We start from the raw sequence: 26,662 nt of genomic DNA on the forward strand, positions 1-26,662 counted from the left end.
CAAATTAGTAATTTTCTCAAACGTATATTAATATTGTTATATATTACCATACTGTGCATATTTAGGCACGAGTAAGGTGTTTAGGTTCTGTTGGGGATAATTTGTACGTGGGTGAAGCATTTACAGGTCTGTGGTTCGAACAAAAGTCGTCAGCGAAGCACTTGTTCTGGAAGTGTTCGGACGTCATCAGTTGTGAGTCTTGTATAAACCGTTTTTCATTCATAAACAGGGGGTTTGGCGGGTGCATGGAATAGACTTTGGTCTTTGGAGGACGGACTGCATTGTGTCGGGAGACAGGCAGCCAGTGTATATGTACAGTATGTTATGCTTTTATCAAGGTCCACCCCACCCTCCCCAGGGTCGAACTACTGACTCTCCCCAGGATGCAACCCAACAAGAATCTGACTAACTCCTGAGTATCTATTTGCTGCTACGTGAACATAACATTAGGTGATAGGAAACTCACCCAACCATTTCTATCTCGCCTGGGATTCGAATCCAGAATTCTCGATTGCGAGTCTAGAACGAATCCGACTGTACTACTGAGACCCTCTAATAAGCTAATTCGTATCTGATGAAGTAGATGTGAAAAAGTAAGCCAACAACTGAAAGAAGAAGAATACGAAGAGAAAGAAATTAACACGAAGAATGGAGTGAGAGAGAGGGAAAGGGAATTAAAAACAAAATGTGAGATAAATAGTTATTTTGATAGAAGCGTTAGGACAAACTGAAGTAAATAATATTGTGCTCAGTTTTCCTGCTGATGACTACAACTTGCAGGCACCGCGCACAGTGTATTCTCCACCACAACTAAAAACTTCAAAAAACTCCGTAGCAACATTTTTCACGACGAAGAGATCATCAAAATCTTCAAGATAAACAGAACCGAGATCAATTTACAACCAGAAGCTACGGAATAGCTTCGGGTTGTAGGAGATGTAGTCGTGGCGGAAACTGGCGCCTGGCCCCAGCCCACCTTGCTCATGCTCAGTGTCACCTGATCCCTCCAGGTGTGTGTGCGTGTCTCAGGTGCTCCCAGTCCAGGTGTGTGTGTCAAGTGCTCCCAGTCCAGGTGTGTGTGTCAAGTGCTCCCAGTCCAGGTGTGTGTGTCAAGTGCTACCAGTCCAGGTGTGTGTGTCAAGTGCTACCAGTCCAGGTGTGTGTGTCAAGTGCTACCAGTCCAGGTGTGTGCGTCAAGTGCTCCCAGTTCAGGTGTGTGTGTCAAGTGCTCCCAGTCCAGGTGTGTGTGTCAAGTGCTACCAGTCCAGGTGTGTGTGTCAAGTGCTACCAGTCCAGGTGTGTGCGTCAAGTGCTCCCAGTTCAGGTGTGTGTGTCAAGTGCTCCCAGTCCAGGTGTGTGTGTCAAGTGCTACCAGTCCAGGTGTGTGTGTCAAGTGCTACCAGTCCAGGTGTGTGCGTCAAGTGCTCCCAGTTCAGGTGTCTTGCAATGTTTCTAAGTCCAGGTATCTAACCACTTGGGCTGGACGGTAGAGCGACGGTCTCGCGTCATGCAGGTCGGCGTTCAATCCCTGACCGTCCAATTGGCTGGGTACCATTCTTTTTCCCCGTCCCATCCCAAATCCTTATCCTGACCCCTTCCTAGTGCTATATAGTGGTAATGGCTTGGTGCCTTCCCCATGTTAGTTCCCTTCCCTTCCCAGTCCAGCTGTCTTGCAACGCTCCCGGTGCAGGTGTGCCTTTCTCCACACTTCCTTCTTGCTATATTGTGATGACCTGCCGGAATATCTTTTAAAGAGTTCCTCACACACTTCTGTGTCATTCTCTGTAAATGTGTCATTACCTATCCTCAGGTTTACCACCTGTTCTTTTACAGTAGGTTTCTCCTTGTGTGGGTGTGGAGCAGCTTGGTTTTGGTTACTTCTGTATATGTTTTAAAATAATCTTTCCCACTTAGCAGATATATAAAATATTTATATAGGAAGGAGTACCTTAGTTGGATCTCTGGTTTCTGTAGTTCATCCAGGTCCTCGCCAGTATTATATAATTGGCTTCCTTACACCACTGGTTTAACCCATGGATTGATACAATGGCTAGTATTGTTCTCTCTTTATTGGGACAAACGTTGAGACTGCATGCTATCGTGTACGGATGTGGGGTCATGCTATCATATACGGATGTGGGGTCATGCTATCATGTACGGATGTGGGGTCATGCTATCATGTACGGATGTGGGGTCATGCTATCATGTACGGATGTGGGGTCATGTAGTATGACCTTGAACACAGTATGAACACGTACAAAATGAACGCTATGAACACTGCCTCTTAGTAAGCTTGGCGAAGACTTTAGGTCATACTGGTATCTTAGGTTTAGTAAGTTAAGCCCGACTACAGGTAAAACATGAAGGATTTACACATTTTCCCTTCTGTGATAGTTGGAAGGTCTCAAGCTATACATAGATAATTGTTGTGATGCCTTACACTGCAGGTGGTGTCAGCGAGACGAGATCGTGTTGGAAGACTGGCAGAGGCGGAGACCACGAGATGAGGTGTGAGGGCATGCCCAGTGTGAGTGGTGTGGTAGCCCTGGTGGTGGTGGTGGCTGGTGTGGGGCACTACACCACCACACACCTGCCCCAGGTACTACACTCCCTCACACCCACATCATGTTTACAAGGTCAGTACCTTGCTCATTCACGAGTATACGTCTCGTTTTGACGAGTGTCAAGTGTAGTTAACGTCTATACTCAACCTGGTCTGGCCTCTTTGGAGGCCTGCTCGAGGACCGGGCCGCGAGGACGCTAAGCCCCGGAATTATCTCAAGATAACCTGTCAGCGGTGGCGGACAGGTTTACCCCACACCCATGCACCCAAAGTGTTAGGAGAGAACACAAGTCGAGATTTAACACCAGAGGCACACATCAACAGAATAACGAAGGCAGCATATGCCATACTGGCAAACGTCAGATTATTCTTCAGGAATTTGGACACGGATCTCTTCCAAGCTCTATATACATCCTTTGCCAGACCTATTATTGAGTATGCTGCCCCAGCATGGAACCCCTACTTAAAGATACACAAAACAAAACTAGAAACGGTTCAAAAACATTCAACAAGGCTCGTTCCTGAGCTAAGGAGGGGGGGGGGGGGACCGAGTTATGAAGAAAGGCTAAGGGAATTGGATTTCACTTCCTTGGAGGAAGGAAGGTCCTTGGAGCTTTGACCAAGTACATATAGAAACAAATGTTCAAATTAAGGGACAGTAGAAGGAGAGGACAACTGGAAACACAGGCGAGTCACAGGCATGTCAGAAATATGTTTTCAGTCTAAGAGTCGTAAATAAGCTTTAAATGTAAACAAGAAAAACCGAGTGAAGTCACTGCATTAAAGTAGTAATGTTTGAAAGGCGGAGCCCAAGAGCAGATGCTAGACCCTACAAGCTGAGCCAGGCGAGTGTACACACAGACACAGGTATAACAGCCGTGGTTGACCAGAAGCCAACCACGGCTCACTACCACAAGTTTTTGGTTTGAGCACAAACCAAAATATTGTTTTTGCAGCTTCGCTGCTTATCTTAATGTCAGTATATTTTTATATTAAACCGTAAATCATATTATTTATCATTTGAGGCAGACAATGAATCACAATGTGGCTGAAGATATAATGACCAAACCACACATCAGAAAATAGAGGAACTACGACGTTTCGGCCCGTCCTGATCACACTACTTGACAATGGTCCAGGACGGACAGAAACGTCTCTGCTTCATTTTCTGCTGTGTGGTTTGGTCGTCATATTTTATGGCATGGAAAGAACTGCCAATTGACAATGCAAATATAAAATATATTAAAATCGTGTGGACTCTCAAGACGGCTATTTACACCAGAGTGCGCGGACAACTACTTTGCTGGAACCAAGGGCATAAGGAACACAGAGTTGCTGCCCTTACTGAGGGAGAAGTACCTGCACCCTCCTCCCGCCAGCCCAGACCTCACCGGCTATGATATCTACCGCCCCGCCTGGAGGGAACTTCTCAACTGGTATGGAATTCAAGAAACCTTCAAGGAACTGTGGGAAGACCAGGTAGGTGTGGCGGCGTTACTAGAGGAGCAGATCATGAAATTCGGTAGCAGCTGGGGAGGGGGGGGGTAATGTAGGCAGAAATCCCTTAAATTTCCTTAGAAAATACCACCTAAATAGTTAAAAGGTGGTATGTGTGTATGCCATAACCGCTCCCACGAGCCTACGATGCATGTCTGTGTCACTGTCAGTCTTTGTGCTTCTTCAGTCTCTCGAGGAATTTAGACAGCAAGAAGGGTTGTAGCACTGTACATGTCTTCTTCAAGAGTGTTGTGTTGACCCAGACAATTAAGTGCCATTCAAACTGTAGAAAGGCTCGACTTACAGTGTAGTGGCACTAAGTACGACTGCCTGTGAACACACGGTGGTCTGCATGCATCTGTTTACGCATGAGAGCAAATTATTGTTCAGTGAAGAATGTGGCAGCGTCTCTCCGCTATGACTCTGGCACCGTGCATATGCTATCCACCACAGTTTTATAACATGACCACTCATGAGTGGCTAAAAGTGTCACGTGACTTTACAATCAAAGTTACTAAAATCTTCCTGGATTAATCATTGTGATAATAGACAAAGGAGTTATGAATACATTCACGTAAAACACCTTAAGAGTCCCCCAATAATAATAACCAATTGCAATATATATATATATTAAACGATTACTGCGTTAGATTACTAACTAGCGCAGTGGAAATAATCAGACAGCCGAGGCTGCAACCCTGGTTAGCGAGGGTCCAGCTTGACGGCTACAGTGGTGGTGATACACTACAGCCAGATACGAGGCTGTGTATACTGTAGGTGACACAATCTCCCACGTACAGACTTGTAGGAGTGTTCCAGTAGGTGACAACCATGGGTAGTGCATATAGGTTAGTGAGATAATGATGGGTGCTATGTACACGTGTATAGCTAATTCAGACTTGTAATTACACGCTCAAGGAGTATTGGTGACGATCAGGCCAGTGTGCAGGTAAGAGACATTAACTTACAGGCTCCCGGGGAGTTGGTGGAGGTCACTGAGACCCATTAACTTACAGGCACCCGGGGTGTTCGTGGAGGTGGGTGCTGTGGACGGAGAGTTCATGAGCCAGACGCTGATGCTGGAGAAGAACCTGAGCTGGACGGGTCTACTGATAGAGCCGGACCCTCGCTCCTTCCGCATCCTGCAGGAGCGCCGCCGCAACGCCTGGACCGCCCCCGTCTGCATCCACTACGGGCCTCCCAGCGTGGTATGTCTCCTCCTGATACACAGCCTGCAACACAACCTCGTGTATCAACCCATATATACAGGTACTTCTTACCCCTCCCACCAGTCCCCTCCTGCTACACACGAGGCTCAGGAGACCACCACAGCTCGTGCTCCACATCAATGTTTACACACGAGCACAACAATGTCTTGGCTCCGTAACTACCAGAGTCTGTCCGTCGGTCTCAGCGTGTATGGGAAACATTAACATCTGTTTATCACGAAATATGTCGTATTTGAGATGTTTGGGTTACCTGATGAGCTGTTAATACTGCTTTACAAGCATTTAACAATTCTTTTGTAATACATAAATATGGTTATTTAGTGATGCTTTGTTATATTTAGTAATATACTTTTCTTAAACAATCAAATTTAATAACAGTTCTCTAATATTAAAACAAATACCCTATTTCACATATGATATAATGCGTGATAAATACGTTATTCCATAAATATGAGCTGTTTACGCTTTAATGTTTTGTTTTGTCTGTTTTGATATTTTATATATTCCTAAATACTTCCATTGAAAAATCATTCCATTGTAGTGTAATTAGTTTTTGTTTGTAATGGAAGTTTGTTTTGTTGCGAGCCGTAAAATTAATATTTCTTGTGTTACCCTAAGCACGTACGTTTTTTGTGATACGCGAATTTGTAGTTTTCTGTGTGTCCTTTCAGCAGTTACTATGGTTAAGGAACCTCATTGACGGCCTTCCGCAGGAACTCCAGTCTCTTGTCATGGCCAGGAGCAAACTCGCTTCCGAAACGGTCATTATGGTAAGACGTCATCTCATTTATGTCTAAAGGTATACCAAGACATACCTGAGAGAGGATACTATTTTACTTAGATAAAGTTGTCTCAAGGTTTAAAATTAAATACAAGATATGTCTTGTATATATGAATTAAAAGCTATACCATTGATATGTTTTTATAGGTAAATTAGTTTATTAACGTCATATCTAGTCTATGGGAGATAAAGCCAATACCCCCTTCCCCCTCCAAACAAACTCTGGTGGCAGTGGTTCCCATTTCCATCCTGTGGACAGTGAGCCCCAAAGGACTGTCCATTCAGAGGCAGGTTTGTAACAAGTCAGTTTAGACCGTTTTGTAACAGTTCTTTAGACCTAGAACTGTTAGAAACTCTATGTAAATATTTGTTGTGTAGTGTGGAAGAGTAGTCGGCTGAGAGGCGAGCAGCGTCGAAAGTGATGAACTATAGATTACACAGATCACAAAAGAGAAGACAGAAGTGTTGGTGTTTCCGTACAGTTAGAAAAGCATCGTCAACTTTGCAAGTTGGCGGAGAGAATAAGTCCTTGAAGCCCGGCATGTTCAGGAAGAGAGCCGAGGTGTTGAAATTAAAAAAGTGGGATTACGGAGGTATAACTTGTTCAGTAAGATAGTTTTAAGAAACCTAAGTTGGTTCTTGCGATGTTTGATGGTAACAAGGAACGACTTATGAAGGTAGAGATTAAAAAAAAAAAATAAGACGGTTACATTTGGGATGCATGTGCAGAAAGTAAACTACACCAGCTGGCTGAAAATTAAGACACCCAACCCATTGATCTGAAAATAAAGGAAAGCAAAGCTCTGTTCACAGAATCTCCTGTGGTGTAGTGGTTCTTATGCATGCCCCGCAGGCGAAAACGACCCGGGTTCGAGTCTTGTCTATGTTGGGAAGGCTTGGCACCGTTCCTTTCCCCCCCCCACTTCTGTTTATCCAGCAGTAAGTGAGGGCCTAAATGTAAAGAGATTAGCGGATAGTGTTCTGGGTAAAACAAGTTGGTTAAGGCCTCAAATGAGCTGTGGCAGGAAAACCTTATAACCTACAAGTAAGTCAAAACACACATGTTCGTGCACATACCATCTAGTGCAGACCTTCTCAAAGGGGAAGCACTAGCCGCCACCTGTCCTCTTACAAGCTAAGGGCAAGGATTCACGCCAGAGAATGAAATGTAAGGCATGTGACTTGGAAGGTATGTGACGAAGGCCAAAGCCCATTCCATGCACCCGCCAACTCTCCTGTTTATGAATGGCAAACTTTACACACGACTCGCAACTGATGATGTCCAAACATTTCTTTAACAAGTGCCTCCCTGACGACATCTCTTCGAACCACAATGCTGTAAATAATTCATCCACGTACTACAAATGCAAATAATCGCCAACAGAACCTGAACACCTAACCTAAGTAAGGCCTAATTATGCCAAATGTGCTAATATATAATATTAATTTATGTTTGAGAAAATTCCAGTTTTGAATGAACAGCATGTTAAAATGGATGAACGTGTCTTTGGGGTCGACCGCTGGATGGAATGGACTTGGCATATATCAACCTGTCCTCAGACTAACTCCATTGTATAACCTGGCAGGACCAGAAGCAGGGCAAGAATGTGTACGTTACGTGTCTGCCGCTCTCCAGCGTATTGCTGGCCGCCAATATGACCCAGATTGACCTCCTCGCCGTAGCCACGGGTTCCGACGCTGACCACAGGACCATCAGAGACGTTGTCCTCAACCGTGAAGCATTTGATGTGAAGGTGAGGTGTCACTCGTTCTTCACTGTCACTCCCCCACCACCACCACCATGATCATTCATTCATATTCATTTATCATGCACCCCATACTCATCACGTAGCCCGTGGTGGAAAGGGTTTCACAGGAACATAATGGGTTCTGGAACTAAACCATAATGTTTAGCTAAGTAAGTGACAATCTTGTGAAGCTTGTTACAGTTATTAATATTACATACTTATGTACAAACATTTACACACATCCATACACACACACATATACACAAATACATATAGTCCTGGGGACCATTCAGGCTTGTTCGCAAATACATATACATAAATAGACTGGCCGCCAGTATCACCCTTTCCACCCTCCCCATCACAATAACCACCCTCCCCCCCAACACCACCACCTGGCAAGCCACCACACTTACTTGACCGCCTCTGTTTACAGACTTTGCTGATCCAGTACCCAAGGTCGTACATACTAGACAACCCGTACCCGATTGTGCCCGGGTATATAAATGACATGGAGCGGTCCCAGCTGTTAGTGCGGTTCTACTGGCGGACGGCCCACTGCCGCCTGCTGCAGAGAGGCACATGCATCAAGGCCAAACATTATGACCTGGTGGACGCCTGCAAGAAGTACCTGTGTTTGGGCTTCGCCACCGTCTGGACCTTTGATATGGATGCTGGAAGAGTAACAGTGAAGGCAAGCAACCACTAATGGCCACAAGTAAAAAGATGGACGCGTGTGATTGCCTACTTGTGGTTACCGAAATAGAGCCATGTCCAACACCTGCTTCTTTGAGCCCATCCCATTAAGCTGCCACCGTCTGACGAGACCGATTACCCATTACCTAATATTAATACTAAATAGGGTGCCCGGCTTCGCCCAGGTTTCTCTCCCCACACCTCATCTCTCTTCCCCTATCCCCCCTCACCACCTTTCTCGCCCCTCTCATCCCAATCTCCCCATCCTCTCAACCTTTCATGTTCATCATTTTCGAGTACACCATAACAGTGAGGCGCGGGTAAACGGCGGGTGTATAAGAATAACAAAAACTACTGCAAACAATTTTTTATTTTATTACAGACGTCATGAAAATCGGAAGGCTCTATAGATGTCGACATTAAAAAAAAAAGTGTGGCACAGGGTCCAACCCCGACTGGCCTATGCCACTCTCATATCCCCATGATTCATCTTGAAAAGTTGAGTGAGACTAGCACCAAGCGTCTGGCCTCCAACCTCAGACAGTCTAATTATTAGATATAGGTTATTTATATACCAAATGTCAAATTGCTATTCCTATATCAAGTTTGCAATACAAATATCTTTATGGCCTGAATTAATACGGTATTGATTTAGGAAGTTTAGAATGTCGCCTAACAAACTAAGACTGGCAAATTTGACACGGGATAGAGAGGGGACTATCAGGAGAAAGCGCCAAACCACTACGCCTATATAGCACTTGAGACGGATGGGACGGGGGGAAGGAATGGTGCCCAACTGCTTGGACGGTCGGGGGATTGAACACCGACCTGCATGAAGCGAGGCCGTCGCTCTACCATCCAGCGACGGTCATTACAGTATTCTTGTAATCTGACAAGATTACTATTAAATACACACATAGATATACGTGCCTCTGCTTATCCACAGAGCCTTGGGAAACTGTTACATCAGACATGCTCACTGCACTATTATATTTTAGATTATAAGGGTGTTAAGAGTCCGAACAACAAGAGTGTCAATGTACTCGTCAACAATGATGAGTGTCGTCATTATTGTACGAACAACAATGTACAATGTACTGCCTCTCAGCGAGGCAGTTTGTTCCATATACGATAATCCCTGAAGTGACCCCAATAGGAATATACAGGACTGTTCCTGAATGTTCCACTCGACTGTTCCATACAGTCGTTCCATACAGGAACGACTGTATAGAACAGACGAGTGGGTGTGTTAGAGGGACCACTCTGGGTATTAAGTGGTGCCGACCAGTTTCTGTTTTATGTGATTAGTGACTATATTAGAGATTGTTTGAACATTTCTATACGGTGAAATTGATGTTTAAATAGCGTCGGGGGGGGGGGGGGGGGGACGGGGCCGCCTCTGAGTGGCTCTACATGGTCTAGAATTATATTCATCTTTAATAATTGTAATTTCAAGTTTCCTTGCGTTGTAAGTATGGCTGGAGGCTCAATAATATGGGATAAGGCTCAGGATCAATAACAAGGGTTAAGGCTGATGATCAATGCAATGGGCCACGGCTGAGGATTAATATAATGGGCTACGGCTGAGGATCAATAACATGGCTTATAGCCGAGGATCAATAACGTAGCTTTAAGCGAGGATCATTAATGTGGCTGTAATCTGAGGATCACTAACGTAGATTCAAATAGTGAAATTTAATAATCAATAATATGAACTAAAATCGCGGATCAATAACCAGGAAATAACTTTAATAACGAATACATTTTTGAGCATTAATGGCGCTAGAGCAAATGAGGATTAATAAGCCTCTTTAAACGGAAGATCAATACGACTTTACACTGACAACGTGGGCTGAGGCCAAGGATCAATAACGTACTAAAGCTGAGGATCAGAAACGTACTAACCCCCCGAGGATCAATAACGTGTACTCAAGTATTAATAACGTACATTAACGCAGAGGATCAACAACGTGGGACAAGACACTGGATAAATAACGTGTAATAAAGTCACGAGGATCAGTAATGTGATTTAAACAGATGATCAATAACGTTAAGCCGAGGATCAATGTCGTGGCTATTAGCGAGGATCAATAACGTTAAGCTGAGGATCAATGTCGTGGCTATTAGCGAGGATCAATAACGCACTAACTAACCTAAGCGTAACACTTTCAACACCGACATAATCCAAGGATCAATAACATAGGACCAGAAAAAGGATCAATAACACATTAATAGAGATTAATACCGAGGATTAACCTTTAGGATAAATAATCCCTTGGATCAAGCTTTAGAGTAATCACCAGACAAATGACAGTTCCCCCCATACTCGGGGACAGGAAGCCTGCTAAGCTTACCGAGGTCCCCCTCAGACACACGTCTGGCCTTCCGCAGGACGCCGTCCACATCAGTCGTGTAACGCCCGGGGAACCTATTTACTGCTAGGTGAACAGAGTCATAGGGCGAAGGAGCAAATGGATACCTGTCTCAGCTCCACCTGGGAATCGAACTTGAGATCCTCGGTTGAGAGTCGAGGATGAGACCACTGTGCTACTGGAATCAAGTAAAACGAGTTACTTGGTTTAAAAGGGTAATAATAACTGTGGCTCAACTATTGGATCAATACTGATGAATGAGGCTCAAGGCTAATAACCTTGACTATGGCAATTGGTCAGTGATATGGACTAAATCCGAGGATCAATAACCCGGGTCAACGATGCGAGAAAATTGAATTTGTTGTGTGGGAATGGAATGTCAATCCTGGACGCACTAAACCACGTCTAGGATAGTCCTGTGAGTGAGTGAGTGGGTGAAGAAATGAATGTACGAGTATTTGGTATAAGGAGCAATAGACACGCGGCATGGAGGCGCAAATTCAATAGTTCTTCTCTTCCCAGCTAGAGCCGCGACCCCGCCTTGCATACCTCGACCTGCTTTACCTAACATACCGTAATACAGCATAATACAGTGCGACATACTCTCCCTCCCTCAGACATTGTGTGCTCTCTGGCCATACACCGTTACAAATGAAGTTAACAGCGTCGTGCAGAGCTCGTCATATTATCAAACATTTTCAATACCATGGGATGGCTAGAGGTTGTTGAGCAACCACGTCCAAAGGGCTGTAATATACTCGAGGTACAGCTCATCTCCCTCGACAAAGGATCAGACGGGGGTGTATACTTGACCACTCGAGAGGCGTGTGGGACCGCCGTTATTCTCCACCCAAAGTTTGATTTGATATGATATTGGCGCGAGGCCCACTGTTGCCTATACCTGTGGGGGCAGTGGGCTAGTTTGTGGGCCTGTGCTTGCTGGTACCGCTAGATGGCTGCTCTTACCACTCGACAAACCTTAGTCAAGGATAAAGGCTGCCACAGTTGAGTACCTTTCATTGCGAGCTTATCTCTAGTGGCCTTTGAGAATACGATCCAGACTCTTGTTGACAGTGTCATGACGTCATTAGAGGCGCCACTCGGAATATTTTTTTCCTCTACTTTCCAAACACACTAAACCTTTCCAGATATATTTGTTTTTAGAAGACATAATACTGAATTTGATCAGTTTAGTCTAGAGTTTATACTTCAGAAAAAGCTTGCATGTGTTCCATTAAGCTGAATAAAGTTGTAGGATCAAACGATGGTTGGCATTTATATCCGAGCTTACTCTGACGTCACGAGGAGGTTGATGACGCACGGTGACCCCGGGGCTGGAGTCGTAATGTTCCCTCCAGGGAGGCTGGGCGGGACAATTGGTTTTCCTATAGACCTTGAGGGCTTCTTTATACCTACACCTTCTCCTCAATTTATCCATCAGAAATATTAGAGGCCACTTTTTGAAGGAACATGTAAAGCCGCATTCGCATTTGTAGGCCCATTTGCTGGATATATAATTGTGCAGCTCTGGAGGCTATATCAACGTGAATTTTAATGATGGTGCTTGTGAAGCAAACTTTTGGAGCAATACAGAGGAAACAAAACCCTTCACAGGACATGAGGTGGGGGGAGGGGAGGGGGGGAGGTGGGAGCGTCCTTGGCCATACTGACGTAGAATGAGGAGCGACTTTCGCGTGGCAAGGGGTCCGCACGCGCCTGTGCAGATCACCGTATTGATTACTTCTCCTGCCCTCAGCATCCTTGCCAGACGGTCTGCCTCCTAACTGCTATAGCACACCAGATACCACACCTCAGGCGAGATATTATACACGATTTGTGTGGGGTGGGATAGAGGCGCGAGAGGCTGCGAGTGGAGTGGGAGCAAGCTGCATAGGTTTGGAGGAGGAGCACGTGAAGCAGCGTCGAGTACGACCTCCGCCATGCCCAGCCGGCACCGCTCCCAAGTACACTGGAATTTTGCTAACGGATTCGTTCATTTAGACAGACAGATTTAAATAACACACTAATTACCGATGATGAGCAATCATTGAAGGTTTACTGCCAAATGTTGATTATATCTGAGCGTCCTGCACTCCAGCTGCATATTTAGCAGGCGAGGAGAACCCCAGATAAAGGGGAGTGGCGAGCAGATCTGAGGGGAACACCGCGAAGTTGTGTACAAGTTGGATGTTCTTGGTGTGGTGTGATGTGCGGACGGGGGCTCGAGGTGTCGGCGGCTCGCACAGATCAGGTGCGGGACGGGGACGTGAGCCAGTGACAGTGACCAGCGGATAGACTCTTGCCCCCTCAGCTGCGCCCTTCTGGCCGCCTCCATGGACTTTCAGGCATTTCTGTCGCGCGTGTACGGGTAACAACCCACAACAGGTTTCCATCGCCATTTTGGACTTGCCAGCTGCTTTCCCACGGAAGTTCTGGCGGGCACTTTTGCGCGCGAAACTGCCCAACTGTTGCTCGTGATTGGTCGCCGCCTCGCCTGTGGACAGTCGTCGCCGCCAGCCAGCCGGAGGAGGAAGGTGCCTCTACTGTCATGGTCACGACCCGTCTCTCAAGTAGGTCCTCTCACGCCCCCATGTTGCCGCTCACGTCCACTCCTTCATATTCATCCATAACAATAGCCTCCCGTCACTAAATACTCAAGTCCACTTTTCCAGTCCCCGTAAGAGTAGCCGCCTGGCCCACAGTACCTCGCTGACCTGTACCCGTAACAGTAGCACGACCCGCCTGTCCCTCCAGACCCTACAACAGTGTTGTGGGGTCATGAGGCCATGAACCCCTTGCCCTCATGACCCCACAACAGCACCATGAACCACACGCCCTCATGACCCCACAACAGTACCATGAACCACACGCCCTCATGACCCCCACAACAGCACCATGAACCCCACCCCCTCATGACCCCACAACAGTACCATGAACCCCACGCCCTCATGACCCCATAACAGCACCATGAACCCCACGTCCTCATGACCCCACAACAGCACCATGAACCCCACCCCCTCATGACCCCACAACAGTACCATGAACGTCTTCATGACCCCACAACAGCACCATGAACGTCTTCATGACCCCACAACAGCACCATGAACCCCACCCCCTCATGACCCCACAACAGCACTATGAACGTCTTCATGACCCCACAACAGTACCATGAACCCCACGTCCTCATGACCCCACAACAGCACCATGAACGTCTTCATGACCCCACAACAGCACCATGAACGTCTTCATGACCCCACAACAGTACCATGTTACTCTTTCCTAACCCAAAGTTTCAATAATATCACGTTCGTGTTCAGAGGCGTCACCTCCCACACAGTACACAGGCGTCACCTCCCACACAGTACACAGGCGTCACCTCCCACACAGTACACAGGCGTCACCTCCCACACAGCACACAGGCGTCACCTCCCACACAGTACACAGGCGTCACCTCCCACACAGCACACAGGCGTCACCTCCCACACAGTACACAGGCGTCACCTCCCACACAGTACACAGACGTCACCTCCCACACAGTACACAGACGTCACCTCCCACACAGCACACAGACGTCACCTCCCACACAGTACACAGACGTCACCTCCCACACAGCACACAGACGTCACCTCCCACACAGTACACAGACGTCACCTCCCACACAGCACACAGACGTCACCTCCCACACAGTACACAGACGTCACCTCCCACACAGCACACAGACGTCACCTCCCACACAGTACACAGACGTCACCTCCCACACAGTACACAGACGTCACCTCCCACACAGTACACAGACGTCACCTCCCACACAGCACACAGACGTCACCTCCCACACAGTACACAGACGTCACCTCCCACACAGTACACAGGCGTCACCTCCCACACAGCACACAGACGTCACCTCCCACACAGCACACAGACGTCACCTCCCACACAGCACACAGGCGTCACCTCCCACACAGCACACAGACGTCACCTCCCACACAGTACACAGGCGTCACCTCCCACACAGCACACAGACGTCACCTCCCACACAGCACACAGGCGTCACCTCCCACACAGCACACAGGCGTCACCTCCCACACAGTACACAGGCGTCACCAACACAGTACACAGGCGTCACCAACACAGTACACAGGCGTCACCAACACAGTACACAGGCGTCACCTCCCACACAGTACACAGGCGTCGTGTCCCAAACAAAGCCGCAACAGACACCATATTCCCTTCAACTCCTCTTGAATGTTGACATAAATCTCATTTTAAGGTACAAAATCTCCTAAGGCCAATAAAAATGGATATATGCTGGTTAGCACTGTAAATGTGTTGCCACGTCTGTGGTAGAAAAATACTAATAATAATAATTTACACTGATGTACAGTACTAAAAAAATCACAGCGGCTCCCAAAATTGACGTAATGTCCCGTTTTCTACGCGTGGGTCCTCGGTTAGGTTAGATTTGGGCAATTTAGTTCATTGGTTTAGTTACGGTGAGGACGAAGGGAGATTGATGGGGTGGTGCCTCCTGTAGCCACAGCTTCTAGATACGGAGCTGGAAGCATTCCCAGTCATTTTCTATTCGTATTTTCCAGAGAACAAGTAAGCCGAGCTCCTTAGTTGCATCTTGAGCTTCACTTGGAAGAATTCTTCCTACTCTTAAGTCTTCCATGTTATCCTCTGCTATTATCACCTGCGACACCTCTCACAATCTTTGTAATACTGCACAAGTGGTCAGCTAATCTTACATTTTTCTAGCAATGAAACTTAAAACAACCATATTTAACGGATGTATTCATTTTCAAATGCCTTGTCAAGTTATTTATATAAGGAAATCTGTTGATTTTTGATACTACATTCTTGGCCACGAAGATTGGTCACAGTTTATGTTACGTAGTCATCCGTAACAGCCAACCAACTGTCTATCCAATGGTTGCAGACTGCGTTATGGATGACTGGGTAGAAATCAGAGCATAGATATATGGCACGCATAGACGAGATAAAGCACCTAAATTATTGGGATCGTCTCAAAGCTCTCCAAATGTACTCACTAGAAAGGAGACGAGAGAGATACCAATATACATATAGAAAATACTGGAGGGACAGGTCCCAAATCTGCACAGTAAAATAACAACGTACTGGAGTGAACGACATGGAAGAAAATGCAGAATAGAACCAGTGAAGAGCAGAGGTGCCATGGGAACAATCAGAGAACACTGTATAAACATCAGAAGTCCGCGGTTGTTCAACGTCCTACCAGCGAGCATCAGAAATATTGCCGGAACAACCGTGGACATCTTCAAGAGGAAACTAGATTGTTTCCTTCAAGGAGTGCCGGACCAACCGGGCTGTGGTGGGTATGTGGGCCTGCGGGCCGCTCCAAGCAACAGCCTGGTGGACCAAACTCTCACAAGTCAAGTCTGGCCTCAGGCCGGGCTTGGGGAGTAGAAGAACTCTAGAACCCCATCAACCAGGTATCAACCAGGTATGGAATTCGCTACACTGAGAAGGGAGAGGTAGAAGAGGCGCCTCTAGCGGTGGCGTCCGCAAGGTCAACATAGGGTCCAATATGGCGGGGATCCCAGCAAAATGTGACTAAAAAGATGAGGAAAAGCCTATTATCATTTTCGATCACCGGAGGATATAAAGGGCTAGAACACTAAGGCCATAACAGCACGGCAAGAGTCAACTTGCCGTAGTCATGACTAGTAACTATGACAACAAATTAACGGCAGCCAACGACAATTATCCCTCAAGAACATCTCAAATTGCATAAAGCTCCTCTGTAACAGTACTTGGGGTGGACGGTAGAGTGACGGTCTCGCTTCATGCAGGTCGGCGTTCAATCCCCGACCGTCCAAGTGATTGGGCACCATTCCTTTCCCCCGTCCCATCCCAAATATTTATCTTGATCCCTTCCAAGTGCTATATAGTCGTAATGGCTTGGCGCTTTCCCCTGATAATTCCCTCCCTCCCTCTGTAAGAGCATCTATGTACCTGCTGTAAGAGTGCTCGCTCGGTGTACCTTTGACCTACTGTACCATCCCTTGTCCAGTGTTCACGTCCACCAATGGTCCTGGTGAAGGAATGAACCACAACACTGCAAATAGCTACGTTTGTATATCTGGCGATAGCACACAAACATGGCGGCCGATATATTCATATAAACACGACCACACGACCTAAAGGGATTTGTATAACGGGTTAAAAATGTGAACAATTGTGTTCATTATAGACAAGGGGCAAGGTAGGCCTGAACAATTAAAGCTAAATTTATCGGGTTTAAAATTAAACAATGCATAAATGGTTCTCAAAATTGTAAACCTTACTTGGAAATCACGAATAACGGGAAAATAAATAAATTTATATATATATATCGCCCACCTAACAATCTCAGATTTCCTGAAATTGGTTTTCTACAAAAAATAAATCTAATAATAATGAAAAGCTTTATCTTCCAAATTATTATATTTTTGTTTAGTTTGAGTGTCAACTACACAGTTTATTCACTTCAAGCAACATGTGTTCCCAGTCCCCCCTCTACCTCCGCCCTTCCCCCCCGTAGTCTGTTTTAACAATTTTACACCCAGGGGGAAGTTCACACGCTATCATTGAACTGTACCTTGCAATTACGAGGTTGCACTTGGATGTTGCAATGTATTCTATTATATTGTATGTGACTATCCCTGGAGTATAGAGAAGGATAACTAAAGTAATCCTGAGCATTAGAAACCTACCGTAGGAAGCCTCATTCACAAGGTTCCCTGTATGTTCAGCTCGTCCTCCTAAGGTTTCCCAACGTCAAGTAAACGGTCAATTTAATGTGTCGTCCTCCTAACCTACCAGAGGACCCAAAACAGAAAACGGAACAGTACGTTACTTTCGTCAGCCGGTTTCATTTTCTAGTACGACAATTTTGGGCCTTATGTAAAGCATGCGAGCCAAAAGCAACGTTCTTTGTAGGAGGACAGGTTGGTAGGTGTCCACTGACGCCGTAGAGTGAGGGAGGGGAGGCGTGCAAATGGATGAAGGGGCTTGGAGTACAAACATGGTTCCGAATAATGTACTCGAGATAAGACCCGGAACAGTGGATCTAATAGGTCAATTAGCTTCAGGAAAAGTGCAAGCGAACACTGGTTCAGCAAGTGTCCAGTCTGTATGTAGAATGAGGTAGTTCATACAAGCCATTTCGCTGTAAAGTCTCCACTGGAACAAATCTTCAGAATTAATGATGCGGACCGTCGAATACAGACCGTTCGCTCCATTTGCGATTCCGTACAAAATGTAACCGTTTTCCCCTAACTAGCAACGTACGCAGCCAAGTAACTGCCTAACCTGTCCAGTCTGAGGCACAGAAAACGTCAGTATTAAACTGCTTTAATTTGTACTAATACGTAGCCTATACAACAAATTGGTCGATTCCGTTAAAAATGCAACGCATTAGGTTAGAAGGGAGGTTGTAGGAGCCACCTCCACATTGAGGCCACTAGAGCTGCCGACCCTCAGGTAAAATAAAGGTTGGACAAAAGAATGCACGGTTGAGGTGCTGAGCCCGTTTATTTAAGTCATAATAAACCATTTGTAAAGTTTCAAACTGCAACTGCCGCTTCCTCTAGTAACTCGCTATTTCTAGCTAGTCACAGTTTTTCAGCGCTGTTTAAACCACTTGAAGCTGTGGCCTCTTTATATATTTTATTGCTTTCGTAAAATCTTTCCCCGTGTCTTTTGCCTTAACATTTAATAACTGAAGTGTGTCACATCACTGGTTGGTACACCTGCCTACGAGGCAGGTGTACCAGGCCGGTGGTTGGTACACCTGCCCACGAGGCACGTGTACCAGGCCGGTGGTTGGTACACCTGCCCACGAGGCACGTGTACCAGGCCGGTGGTTGGTACACCTGCCCACGAGGCACGTGTACCAGGCCGGTGGTTGGTACACCTGGCCACAAAAGTAAGGAGACGGCAGCTTGGCCCAGAGGATGATGGGCGCGTTACTGGCGCCAGGATGAGGTCAGTGGTGGCTGGGTGACCGCACAGACAACCTCACCCTTGGCCAGAAGGAACTACAACGGGCGCCACGGTGTTCCTCAGCCCCGACCATGGGCTACCCGACCTGGTCGCTCCACTACCAACATGAGAACACGCGGCTGGAGGAAACTGCCAGATGCGTACTGGGCCATACGCGCGGCAGCCGTTACTTACGCCTAACCGTTTTGTCGAGCCATCGATTTAAAATAATTCCAGCGACTCCACGTCAATTATGTTGCCTGCCAACCTGTACCATAAATCTACAAACATTATTTTAAAGCCTATTTTTACACGTTCTATTCTGAATCTAAACATGTCAAATGTATGTCCGTTGTTTCGTGTTCTATTTGAAGTTGGGTATTTCTATCCCCCCCACCCCCTCCTCTTTGTTAAACCCTTCCATTCATTCGTATACTTCATGCTGTCTACATTCATTATCGGCTACTCTTGTTCTTTCTAGGACTTATGTATTATCTGGGCTTTGTTTAAGTTACAGAAATGACTTATTTTGATACAAGTATATTTGCCGGTAGATTTGAGCATATCTTATTAGACTTGTACTAGCCGTTTATATGATAGCATTTTGTATGTTCATTTCCCATTTGTATATACTGTATTTGTGTGTTCTGGTTAATCAGCAGGATTGTCAGAATTGTGGGACATTAAGAAACTATGCTTACCTGCCTCTTGTTTGACTACTCTTGATGATGTCATTGAATTCACTGTGCCCCGAGTGCCAGCTCCCTGTGCTTTGGCAGAGCAGTTCATACTAGCCTCTGTCTCGCCACAAATATACCGATATTCTGTGTGGACTGGGGCAGCAAGGCCCCGCAGTACGGAGGGTTTGCAGCCAGAGAAATGCGCCTCTTGCTGATCTGAGGGCTTCCTAATATAAAATCGCCTGCTTTGAGAGCCTCCACCGCTGTTAGGTGACGATCTCGCAATGCGGGAGTAAGGTTGAACTGTCTTTGGATGGGCTGGTTGGAGTGATAGGGCTGCGAGAGAAATCCCTTTTGGTAGTGATATGTAAAAAGCTAGGATCTTGTACCTCCGATAAGTTGTCTAAATAATCCATGATGATTTCCTTTACCAGCTCGTCAGCTGCCGAGATAAGAAAGGCGGCTAGCAGAGCAATCTTGATGGCTATGCGTGCGCCGATGTCCCTAAATCTGACTGCAAAGATGACTTGATCCCATTATAGGTCATCGAGGGAAAGAAAGGTTAAAAAGACTAGCACAGATTTCAGTAAAGGGTCGAATTTATCTAGCTTGAGGGGCTGCTGTGGGAATGTGAACTCCCACAGTGAATGTGACGAAAATGTAGACTGAAGGACAAGCTTCTGGTGACAGGGTATAGGGCATCATGAGAATCTATATCTTCAATCGTATCCATTCTTGTCAAGTCAGTGATCTTACCAAGGACCCACATGGATGGCCTTCTACCCAAGAGGAGCCTCCAAGAGTGAACCGTCCTCGGGATCAGTTATGGTGAGTTCAGGCAAAACGTCTTTAACCCAAGCTGTGGTACCACCAGGGTGTCATCCAAGACCAGACGTTAAGCTCGCTTACCAAGCTTTCAGTGACAGCCCCCCCCCCCCTCCAAAAAATATGTAAGGGAGTCACCTTGATGAACACCTTCACAGTCGCTAATTTCACATTCAGAAAGTAATGGTTTTGAGACCTGTATGTAGAACGAATGGGTAGAGAGAGGAGGGGAAATGACACTGAAGAGCACAGAACACCATAGGACACTGCATCCCTCCAGACCAAGTTAAAAATGCATATTTTGAGCAATTTAAATCAGGGAATTTTCGTCTGTGATATTGGCAATAAATACTAGAGCTGCAAGGGCTGTCGTTTCACAACTTTAGGAAATCCCACACCAGAGCTGTTGTGTTAGCAGCATGTGACTGTTGTGGCAGTGGTCCTGGCGGGTGGGTTGGTGAACCTTGTGAGTCCTGGCAAGGTGGAGGCGGAGGGTGGGAGGGAGAGACTCGGGCGAACCTGTATCATTCCTAGTGTGTGTGTGTATTCACCTAGTTGTATTCACCTAGTTGTGCTTGCGGGGGTTGAGCTCTGCTCTTTCGGCCCGCCTCTCAACTGTCAATCAACTGTTTCTAACTACTACTACTATTTTTTTTCTCTCTTCACACCACACCCCAGGAAGCAGCCCGTGACAGATGACTAACTCCCAGGTACCTATTTTTACTGCTAGGTAACAGGGGTATAGGGTGAAAGTCTGGCCATTGTTTCTCGCCGGCACCCGGGATTGAACCCGGGACCACAGGATTACGTGTGCAGGGTGCTGTCCGCTCGGCCATCGGTGTGTTGTGTTGTGTGTGTGTGTGTGTGTGTGTGTGTGTGTGTGTGTGTGTGTGTGTGTGTGTGTGTGTGTGTGTGTGTGTGTGTGTGTGTGTGTGTGTGTGTGTGTGTGTGTAGTATCGCGCAATATTTAATAAGGATAATATATGTGTAGCTGTAGCACAACTAAGACGTAAAGATGGAATAAAAGCTAAAACAGAAGAAGAGTCGACTAGGGTTGACTATTTAGAGTGTCAGAGTAGTAGAGGTGTAAAGTACGAGGCAAGACAAAGGGGGAAGAGATCATTAATGTCACTTCCATCCTGGTGACATGATGTACACCTGTACCGTACGATGCGTATAAGTGCGGGCGTAACAACATGGGAGAACGCGCACAAATCATCACAAATGAACAGTAACAAAAATAACATTCAATGGTTGACGCCATTTTCAGACTACAGGAAGTCAGTATGCAGCCATTATTTACATATTGACTCGTGAATGTAAATTTATATGCTAAAGCAGTTAAGCGAAATCAGAGGGATCTGAATGATTCGGAGGGCTGAATAATTATTCAAAAAGTAATGGTCTCTCTCGCTTATAAACAAATGCGTTTATCAAAGCGTGATGACTATGGTGAAATATCTATATGAAACACGACGATGGACAACATTATAAACAAATGCAAACATCTCGCAGAGACCAGAAAAGAACTGTGTCAAGAGTATTTAAAAATAGGAAGAGGATCGAGAGGGTTCTCAACTTCAAGACGATAAATCAGTAAGAGAAAAAAATCGCGAATTGAAAATGGTAATAAAATTGTTATAGATCTTAATAAAAAAGAAAGTTGGGAAAATATACATATCCAATCAAATCGTGACAGCTTCAGTTATCTCTGATAATAATAAATATTTTATTTAGGAAAAGTACATACATAGATGCAGAGTTACAAACATTCTGATTACTTATAGGCAGAGCGAGTACATACAAATACCTAAAGCCACTAATACGCATAGCGTTTCGGGCAAGGATAACAACGTTGTAACTTGTACTGGCAGACTGTAAATGGTATTGATGCTGTGAGCAGAATGACTGTCCCTTCGACTGGTGCTAATCAACATTTAACGTTCCATACCAAGTAATTGAAATAAGTTTATTGAGGTAAAATACACACAAAGGGATGAGGTAGCTCAAGCTATTCTCACCCCGTTCAGTACATCGTGTTAATACATACATAGATACACATCACAAACAATAAACGTATTTTGACCAGACCACACACTAGAAATTGAAGGGACGACGACGTTTCGGTCCGTCCTGGACCATTCTCAAGTCGATTTCGGTCCAGGACGGACCGAAACGTCGTCGTCCCTTCAATTTCTAGTGTGTGGTCTGGTCAACATACTTCAGCCACGTTATTGTGACTCATCGCCTGCAAATAAACGTATTACCGAACATTCTGAGAGATAAACATATACATTTCCTCCTTTACACAAGTAGTATGGTAACTAAGGGACGGTATTAGATCAGCCCGTCCTCCTAAGGTTTCCCAACATCAAGAAAGCGGTCAATTTAACGTGTTCTCTCTTAACCTACCAGAGGACCTAAAACAGAAAACGGGACAGTACGTCACTTTCACCAGCAGCTTTTTTCCCAAGTAGGTGTGTAGAAGACCTGGGTATGTGGAGACACCAGATTCACGAAGCAGTAACGCAAGCACTTACGAACTGTATATTTTTTCTCAATCTTTGGTGGCTTTGTTTACAATTATTAAAGTTAATGAGTTCTGAAGCACCAGGAGGCTGTTTATATCAATAACGACAGTTGATTAGCAAGTTTTCATGCTTGTAGACTCTTTAATAAATGTAACTAAAGCCGTCAAAGATTGAGGAAAGATGTACACGTTCATAAGTACTTGCGTAACTGCTTCGTGAATCTGGCCCCTGGTCACCACAACGTGGCCCAACACGACCAACTCCACACACGTGACTCCGTGTGTGTGTGTGTGTGTGGGGGGGGGGGGAGACGTTTGGGTCCTCCTCAGATCTTCCCAAATGTTAACAGCGTCCGTGAGGGGCCGAAACTTCGGCACTTTCATTTCGTAGTGTGGACTGGTTATTTACAACTACTATGAAATGCCAATTTGTGTTATTAGCCAATCATAGATGTTTGAATGGTTGTGATGGCAGTGTTATTTGGTCGTCAGCCTCTTGCCAAAAGCAAATTCCATTATTGTGTGTATTTATGCACACAGGAGTGTCAAAATGTGTTTGTCTGTACAAAATTAAATGTGCATCTTTTAGAAACTTTTCTTGGCTAGTGGATTATTCTCTATGGAGCTCCAGTTATGTCAAGAGGACAGTTCGGCTTTTGGGAGGGAATTATCAAAGGAAAGAGCAAAGCCATTGCGACTCTATAGCACTGGAAAGGGGTCAGGATAAGGATTTGGGATGGGACGGGGGGGGGGGGGGGGAAGGAATGGTGCCCAACCACTTGGACGGTCGGGGATTGAACGCCGACCTGCATGAAGCGAGACCGTCGCTCTACCGTCCAGTCCAAGTGGTTGGGTCGGCTTTTGGGAGGGTTGAGGAACACGCGGATCGTCAACAACTCCACGAGATCCTGTCGTGACCTCGGCTCTTTGTGGTAGCCTTAATGGTAGTTTTTTCCTTGTTCTAAGCACTCTATTTGTGTGTTTTGGTGGTCACGTTTGTAATAGCGTCGTTGTCAAAACAGAATTGTGTGACGGATTACCTTCCTTGACATATTTATGATCCGTTATACTGAGCTCGACATACGTGTTTTCTTCCATTTCACTAATTTCAAAAATTTGAAGTATATCTTCCATTTATCTTGACCAGTAAATACAGCTAATGAGCTGCAAACGGTAGAAATTCATAGATTTCTACCGTTTGGCGTACGTCCTTCACGACTCCCTCTTCAATAATGTAAAATACACCAAATCTGCTTTTCAGTTAAAACGAAAGTTAAGGTTTTCAGAGTTGGAACATGTAAGGAGCAACGACAGGATAAGTCTTGCACTAGTTTCGTAGATTATATATTACGCCGACACTGACATCTGAACTGTTTTCCTTCCCCGAGGAAGGAAATCAACTATCAATATCAATCAAAACTATCAGTATGACAAACTGTACGCAGACCTCTTGCAGCGATTGGTTCAGCCAATTGGACAGTGTCACCACTGGTCAGTATGGCCCCCCCTCAGGCGCCATACAGCGAACTCCAGCAGCGAACCAGCTGCCAGGAAGCCAGGTGTGATGAGCCATGGTTGAGGAAGACTCTGAACCAGCTGCCAGGAAGCCAGCTGTGATGAGCCATGGTTGAGGAAGACTCTGAACCAGCTGCCAGGAAGCCAGCTGTGATGAGCCATGGTTGAGGAAGACACTGAACCAGCTGCCAGGAAGCCAGCTGTGATGAGCCATGGTTGAGGAAGACACTGAACCAGCTGCCAGGAAGCCAGCTGTGATGAGCCATGGTTGAGGAAGACACTGAACCAGCTGCCAGGAAGCCAGCTGTGATGAGCCATGGTTGAGGAAGACTCTGAACCAGCTGCCAGGAAGCCAGCTGTGATGAGCCATGGTTGAGGAAGACTCTGAACCAGCTGCCAGGAAGCCAGCTGTGATGAGCCATGGTTGAGGAAGACTCTGAACCAGCTGCCAGGAAGCCAGCTGTGATGAGCCATGGTTGAGGAAGACACTGAACCAGCTGCCAGGAAGCCAGCTGTGATGAGCCATGGTTGAGGAAGACTCTGAACCAGCTGCCAGGAAGCCAGCTGTGATGAGCCATGGTTGAGGAAGACACTGAACCAGCTGCCAGGAAGCCAGCTGTGATGAGCCATGGTTGAGGAAGACTCTGAACCAGCTGCCAGGAAGCCAGCTGTGATGAGCCATGGTTGAGGAAGACACTGAACCAGCTGCCAGGAAGCCGGCAGCTCAACCGTCCTCCATGGTTGAGGAAGACAGGTTGTAGTACCAAAACACCACTGGGTCAGCCCGGACTATATTTGCCACAACATACGAAATACAACGTCCTAACCTAACCAGAAAAACACGAACCCAAGCCACCTAACCTAACCGATGCACAGAAAACGATGCAAGATTTTGGGGAGCCGCTACTTTTCACAGTCGTTGGATTTGCTACGGTGGCTACCATGATGTTGCATTACTCGAGAGGGTGGGCCATGTACCAACATAGGTGCAGTGATGACCTCGCTTCTTGCAGGTCTGCGTTCGATCTACGATGGTTCCAATTAGTTGGGGTCCCGTTCCTTTATTCTGTCCCGCCCCTATCCAAGCGCCTCTCCTGTGTTTCTGTCTCCCACGTGATACTGTCTCTAGCGAATTAAGTTAGCAAGAAAGTATGACTATTAATGGGTGACTATTTCACCTCACAAATAGAGGTTTGCCTCTAGCTCCAGAAGCAAACCTTTGCCTCTGGAGCTACGAGAGGCGTTACACCAGAGGCTCGAGTCCCTCGCCTCAACCTGTGCTCTTAAAAATAACGTCGCTTTTGGCCGTTTACCCATATGGCCGAAAGTGGACGTAATTTGAAAATGAAAATAAATTTGGGGATTTTTTTCAACAACAGTAAGTTAAGGGTCCTCTGGTAGGTTAGGTGGGCAGGAAATTCTGAAAGTTTCAAAACGTTATGAAAAACGTTAATTGAAAGTTTCCTCTTCTAACCTTACCGAGTAAGCCGGACGACTAACAGAAAACGGAACAGTACGTCACTTTTGTGAGTATTTTATTTCAAATTACGTCCAAATTTGGCCATAGCGCGCATACGAGTCAAAAGTGACGTTATTTTTAAGAGGACGGGTTGCTCACAGCCTGTCAAAGGATGTCGGAAATCCGACACACACGTTAACATACTACATTTACCCATTAAGAATGTATAGAAAATGGGATATTCCGTGACGTCATCATAACAAAGGACATCTTTCACAATCTTTTCAAAATCCCCTTAATTCATAATTTGGTAGTTCTTTGTGATTAATGAGGGTGTGTTTAGGTGGTGTTATTGTTATAGTTGTGATACAGAAGGGATCATAAAATACAGGCGATATATAAAAAAATAAATGTTGCATCTACAATACAAAAAAGTAGTTTCAGATACAACATATGTTACAGGTAAACAATATAGTCTCATTGTTTAGCTAACACAATCTTGCCGAGGCTAAGATACAACAAGTTGGCTGCAGGTCTAACGAAAAGATTGCACCCGCTATAATACAATAGGGTTATAGTAGCTATAATAGGGATGTTATAGCCGATACAGCAGTTGTATCAACTACAACATCCTTCATCCTTGTTTCCTGTCCTTCTGGCACCCCGTCCTCATTGACAGAGGCCAAAGTACATTCCATGCACCCGACATCCCCCTTCCTCCCCCCTCCCCCTCGTTTATGAATGAAAAATGGTTCACCCACAACTG

At 45.9% G+C, this 26,662-nt stretch overlaps 2 protein-coding genes and 1 long non-coding RNA gene across 8 annotated transcripts in view; 2 read left to right on the forward strand and 1 right to left on the reverse strand.

Annotated features, from left to right (window-relative positions):
* The first annotated feature begins 5 nt into the window (after positions 1-5).
* On the forward strand, positions 6-9,434 carry LOC123764403 (uncharacterized). Of its 4 annotated transcripts, none has more exons than XM_069315878.1 (7): positions 6-1,010; positions 2,448-2,636; positions 3,846-4,042; positions 5,077-5,268; positions 5,961-6,059; positions 7,657-7,824; positions 8,252-9,434. In XM_069315878.1, exons 2-7 carry the CDS (start codon positions 2,504-2,506, stop codon positions 8,522-8,524), a joined length of 1,062 nt encoding a protein of 353 aa, XP_069171979.1. In that variant the 5' UTR covers positions 6-1,010; positions 2,448-2,503; the 3' UTR covers positions 8,525-9,434. The 4 variants fall into 4 exon arrangements, with proteins under 4 accessions (XP_069171979.1, XP_045608168.1, XP_069171981.1 ...); XM_045752212.2 differs by having other exon boundaries at positions 976-1,044; XM_069315880.1 differs by having other exon boundaries at positions 976-1,044; positions 5,964-6,059.
* Positions 5,132-26,662, reverse strand: part of LOC138358232 (uncharacterized) — a 64,944-nt gene continuing 43,413 nt past the window's right edge. Inside the window, exon 3 of the long non-coding RNA XR_011225256.1 lies at positions 5,132-5,292. This is a non-coding gene — a long non-coding RNA (uncharacterized lncRNA). The remainder of the gene's footprint in view (positions 5,293-26,662) is intronic.
* The window catches only part of LOC123764226 (NACHT domain- and WD repeat-containing protein 1), a 102,891-nt gene continuing 88,821 nt past the window's right edge, over positions 12,593-26,662 (forward strand). For 2 of the 3 annotated variants that reach the window (XR_011225255.1, XM_069315873.1), the window contains exon 1: positions 12,593-13,453. The gene's annotated coding sequence lies outside the window, so the exon portion shown is untranslated. The remainder of the gene's footprint in view (positions 13,454-26,662) is intronic. The other variant, XM_069315874.1, reaches the window with a different exon arrangement.

Source organism: Procambarus clarkii, chromosome 82, assembly GCF_040958095.1.
Source record: "Procambarus clarkii isolate CNS0578487 chromosome 82, FALCON_Pclarkii_2.0, whole genome shotgun sequence".
In the NCBI taxonomy this organism is placed as follows: domain Eukaryota; kingdom Metazoa; phylum Arthropoda; class Malacostraca; order Decapoda; family Cambaridae; genus Procambarus; species Procambarus clarkii.

What these genes read in the sequence shown, in the direction of transcription:
- LOC123764403 (XM_069315878.1), top strand. Translation starts at nt 2,504, where the DNA reads ATGAGGTGTGAGGGCATGCCCAGTGTGAGTGGTGTGGTAGCCCTGGTG. An exon ending in AGGAACTGTGGGAAGACCAG is followed by an intron (nt 4,043 to 5,076) that starts GTAGGTGTGGCG and finishes ATTAACTTACAG; the next exon opens with GCACCCGGGGTGTTCGTGGA. An exon ending in ACTACGGGCCTCCCAGCGTG is followed by an intron (nt 5,269 to 5,960) that starts GTATGTCTCCTC and finishes GTGTCCTTTCAG; the next exon opens with CAGTTACTATGGTTAAGGAA.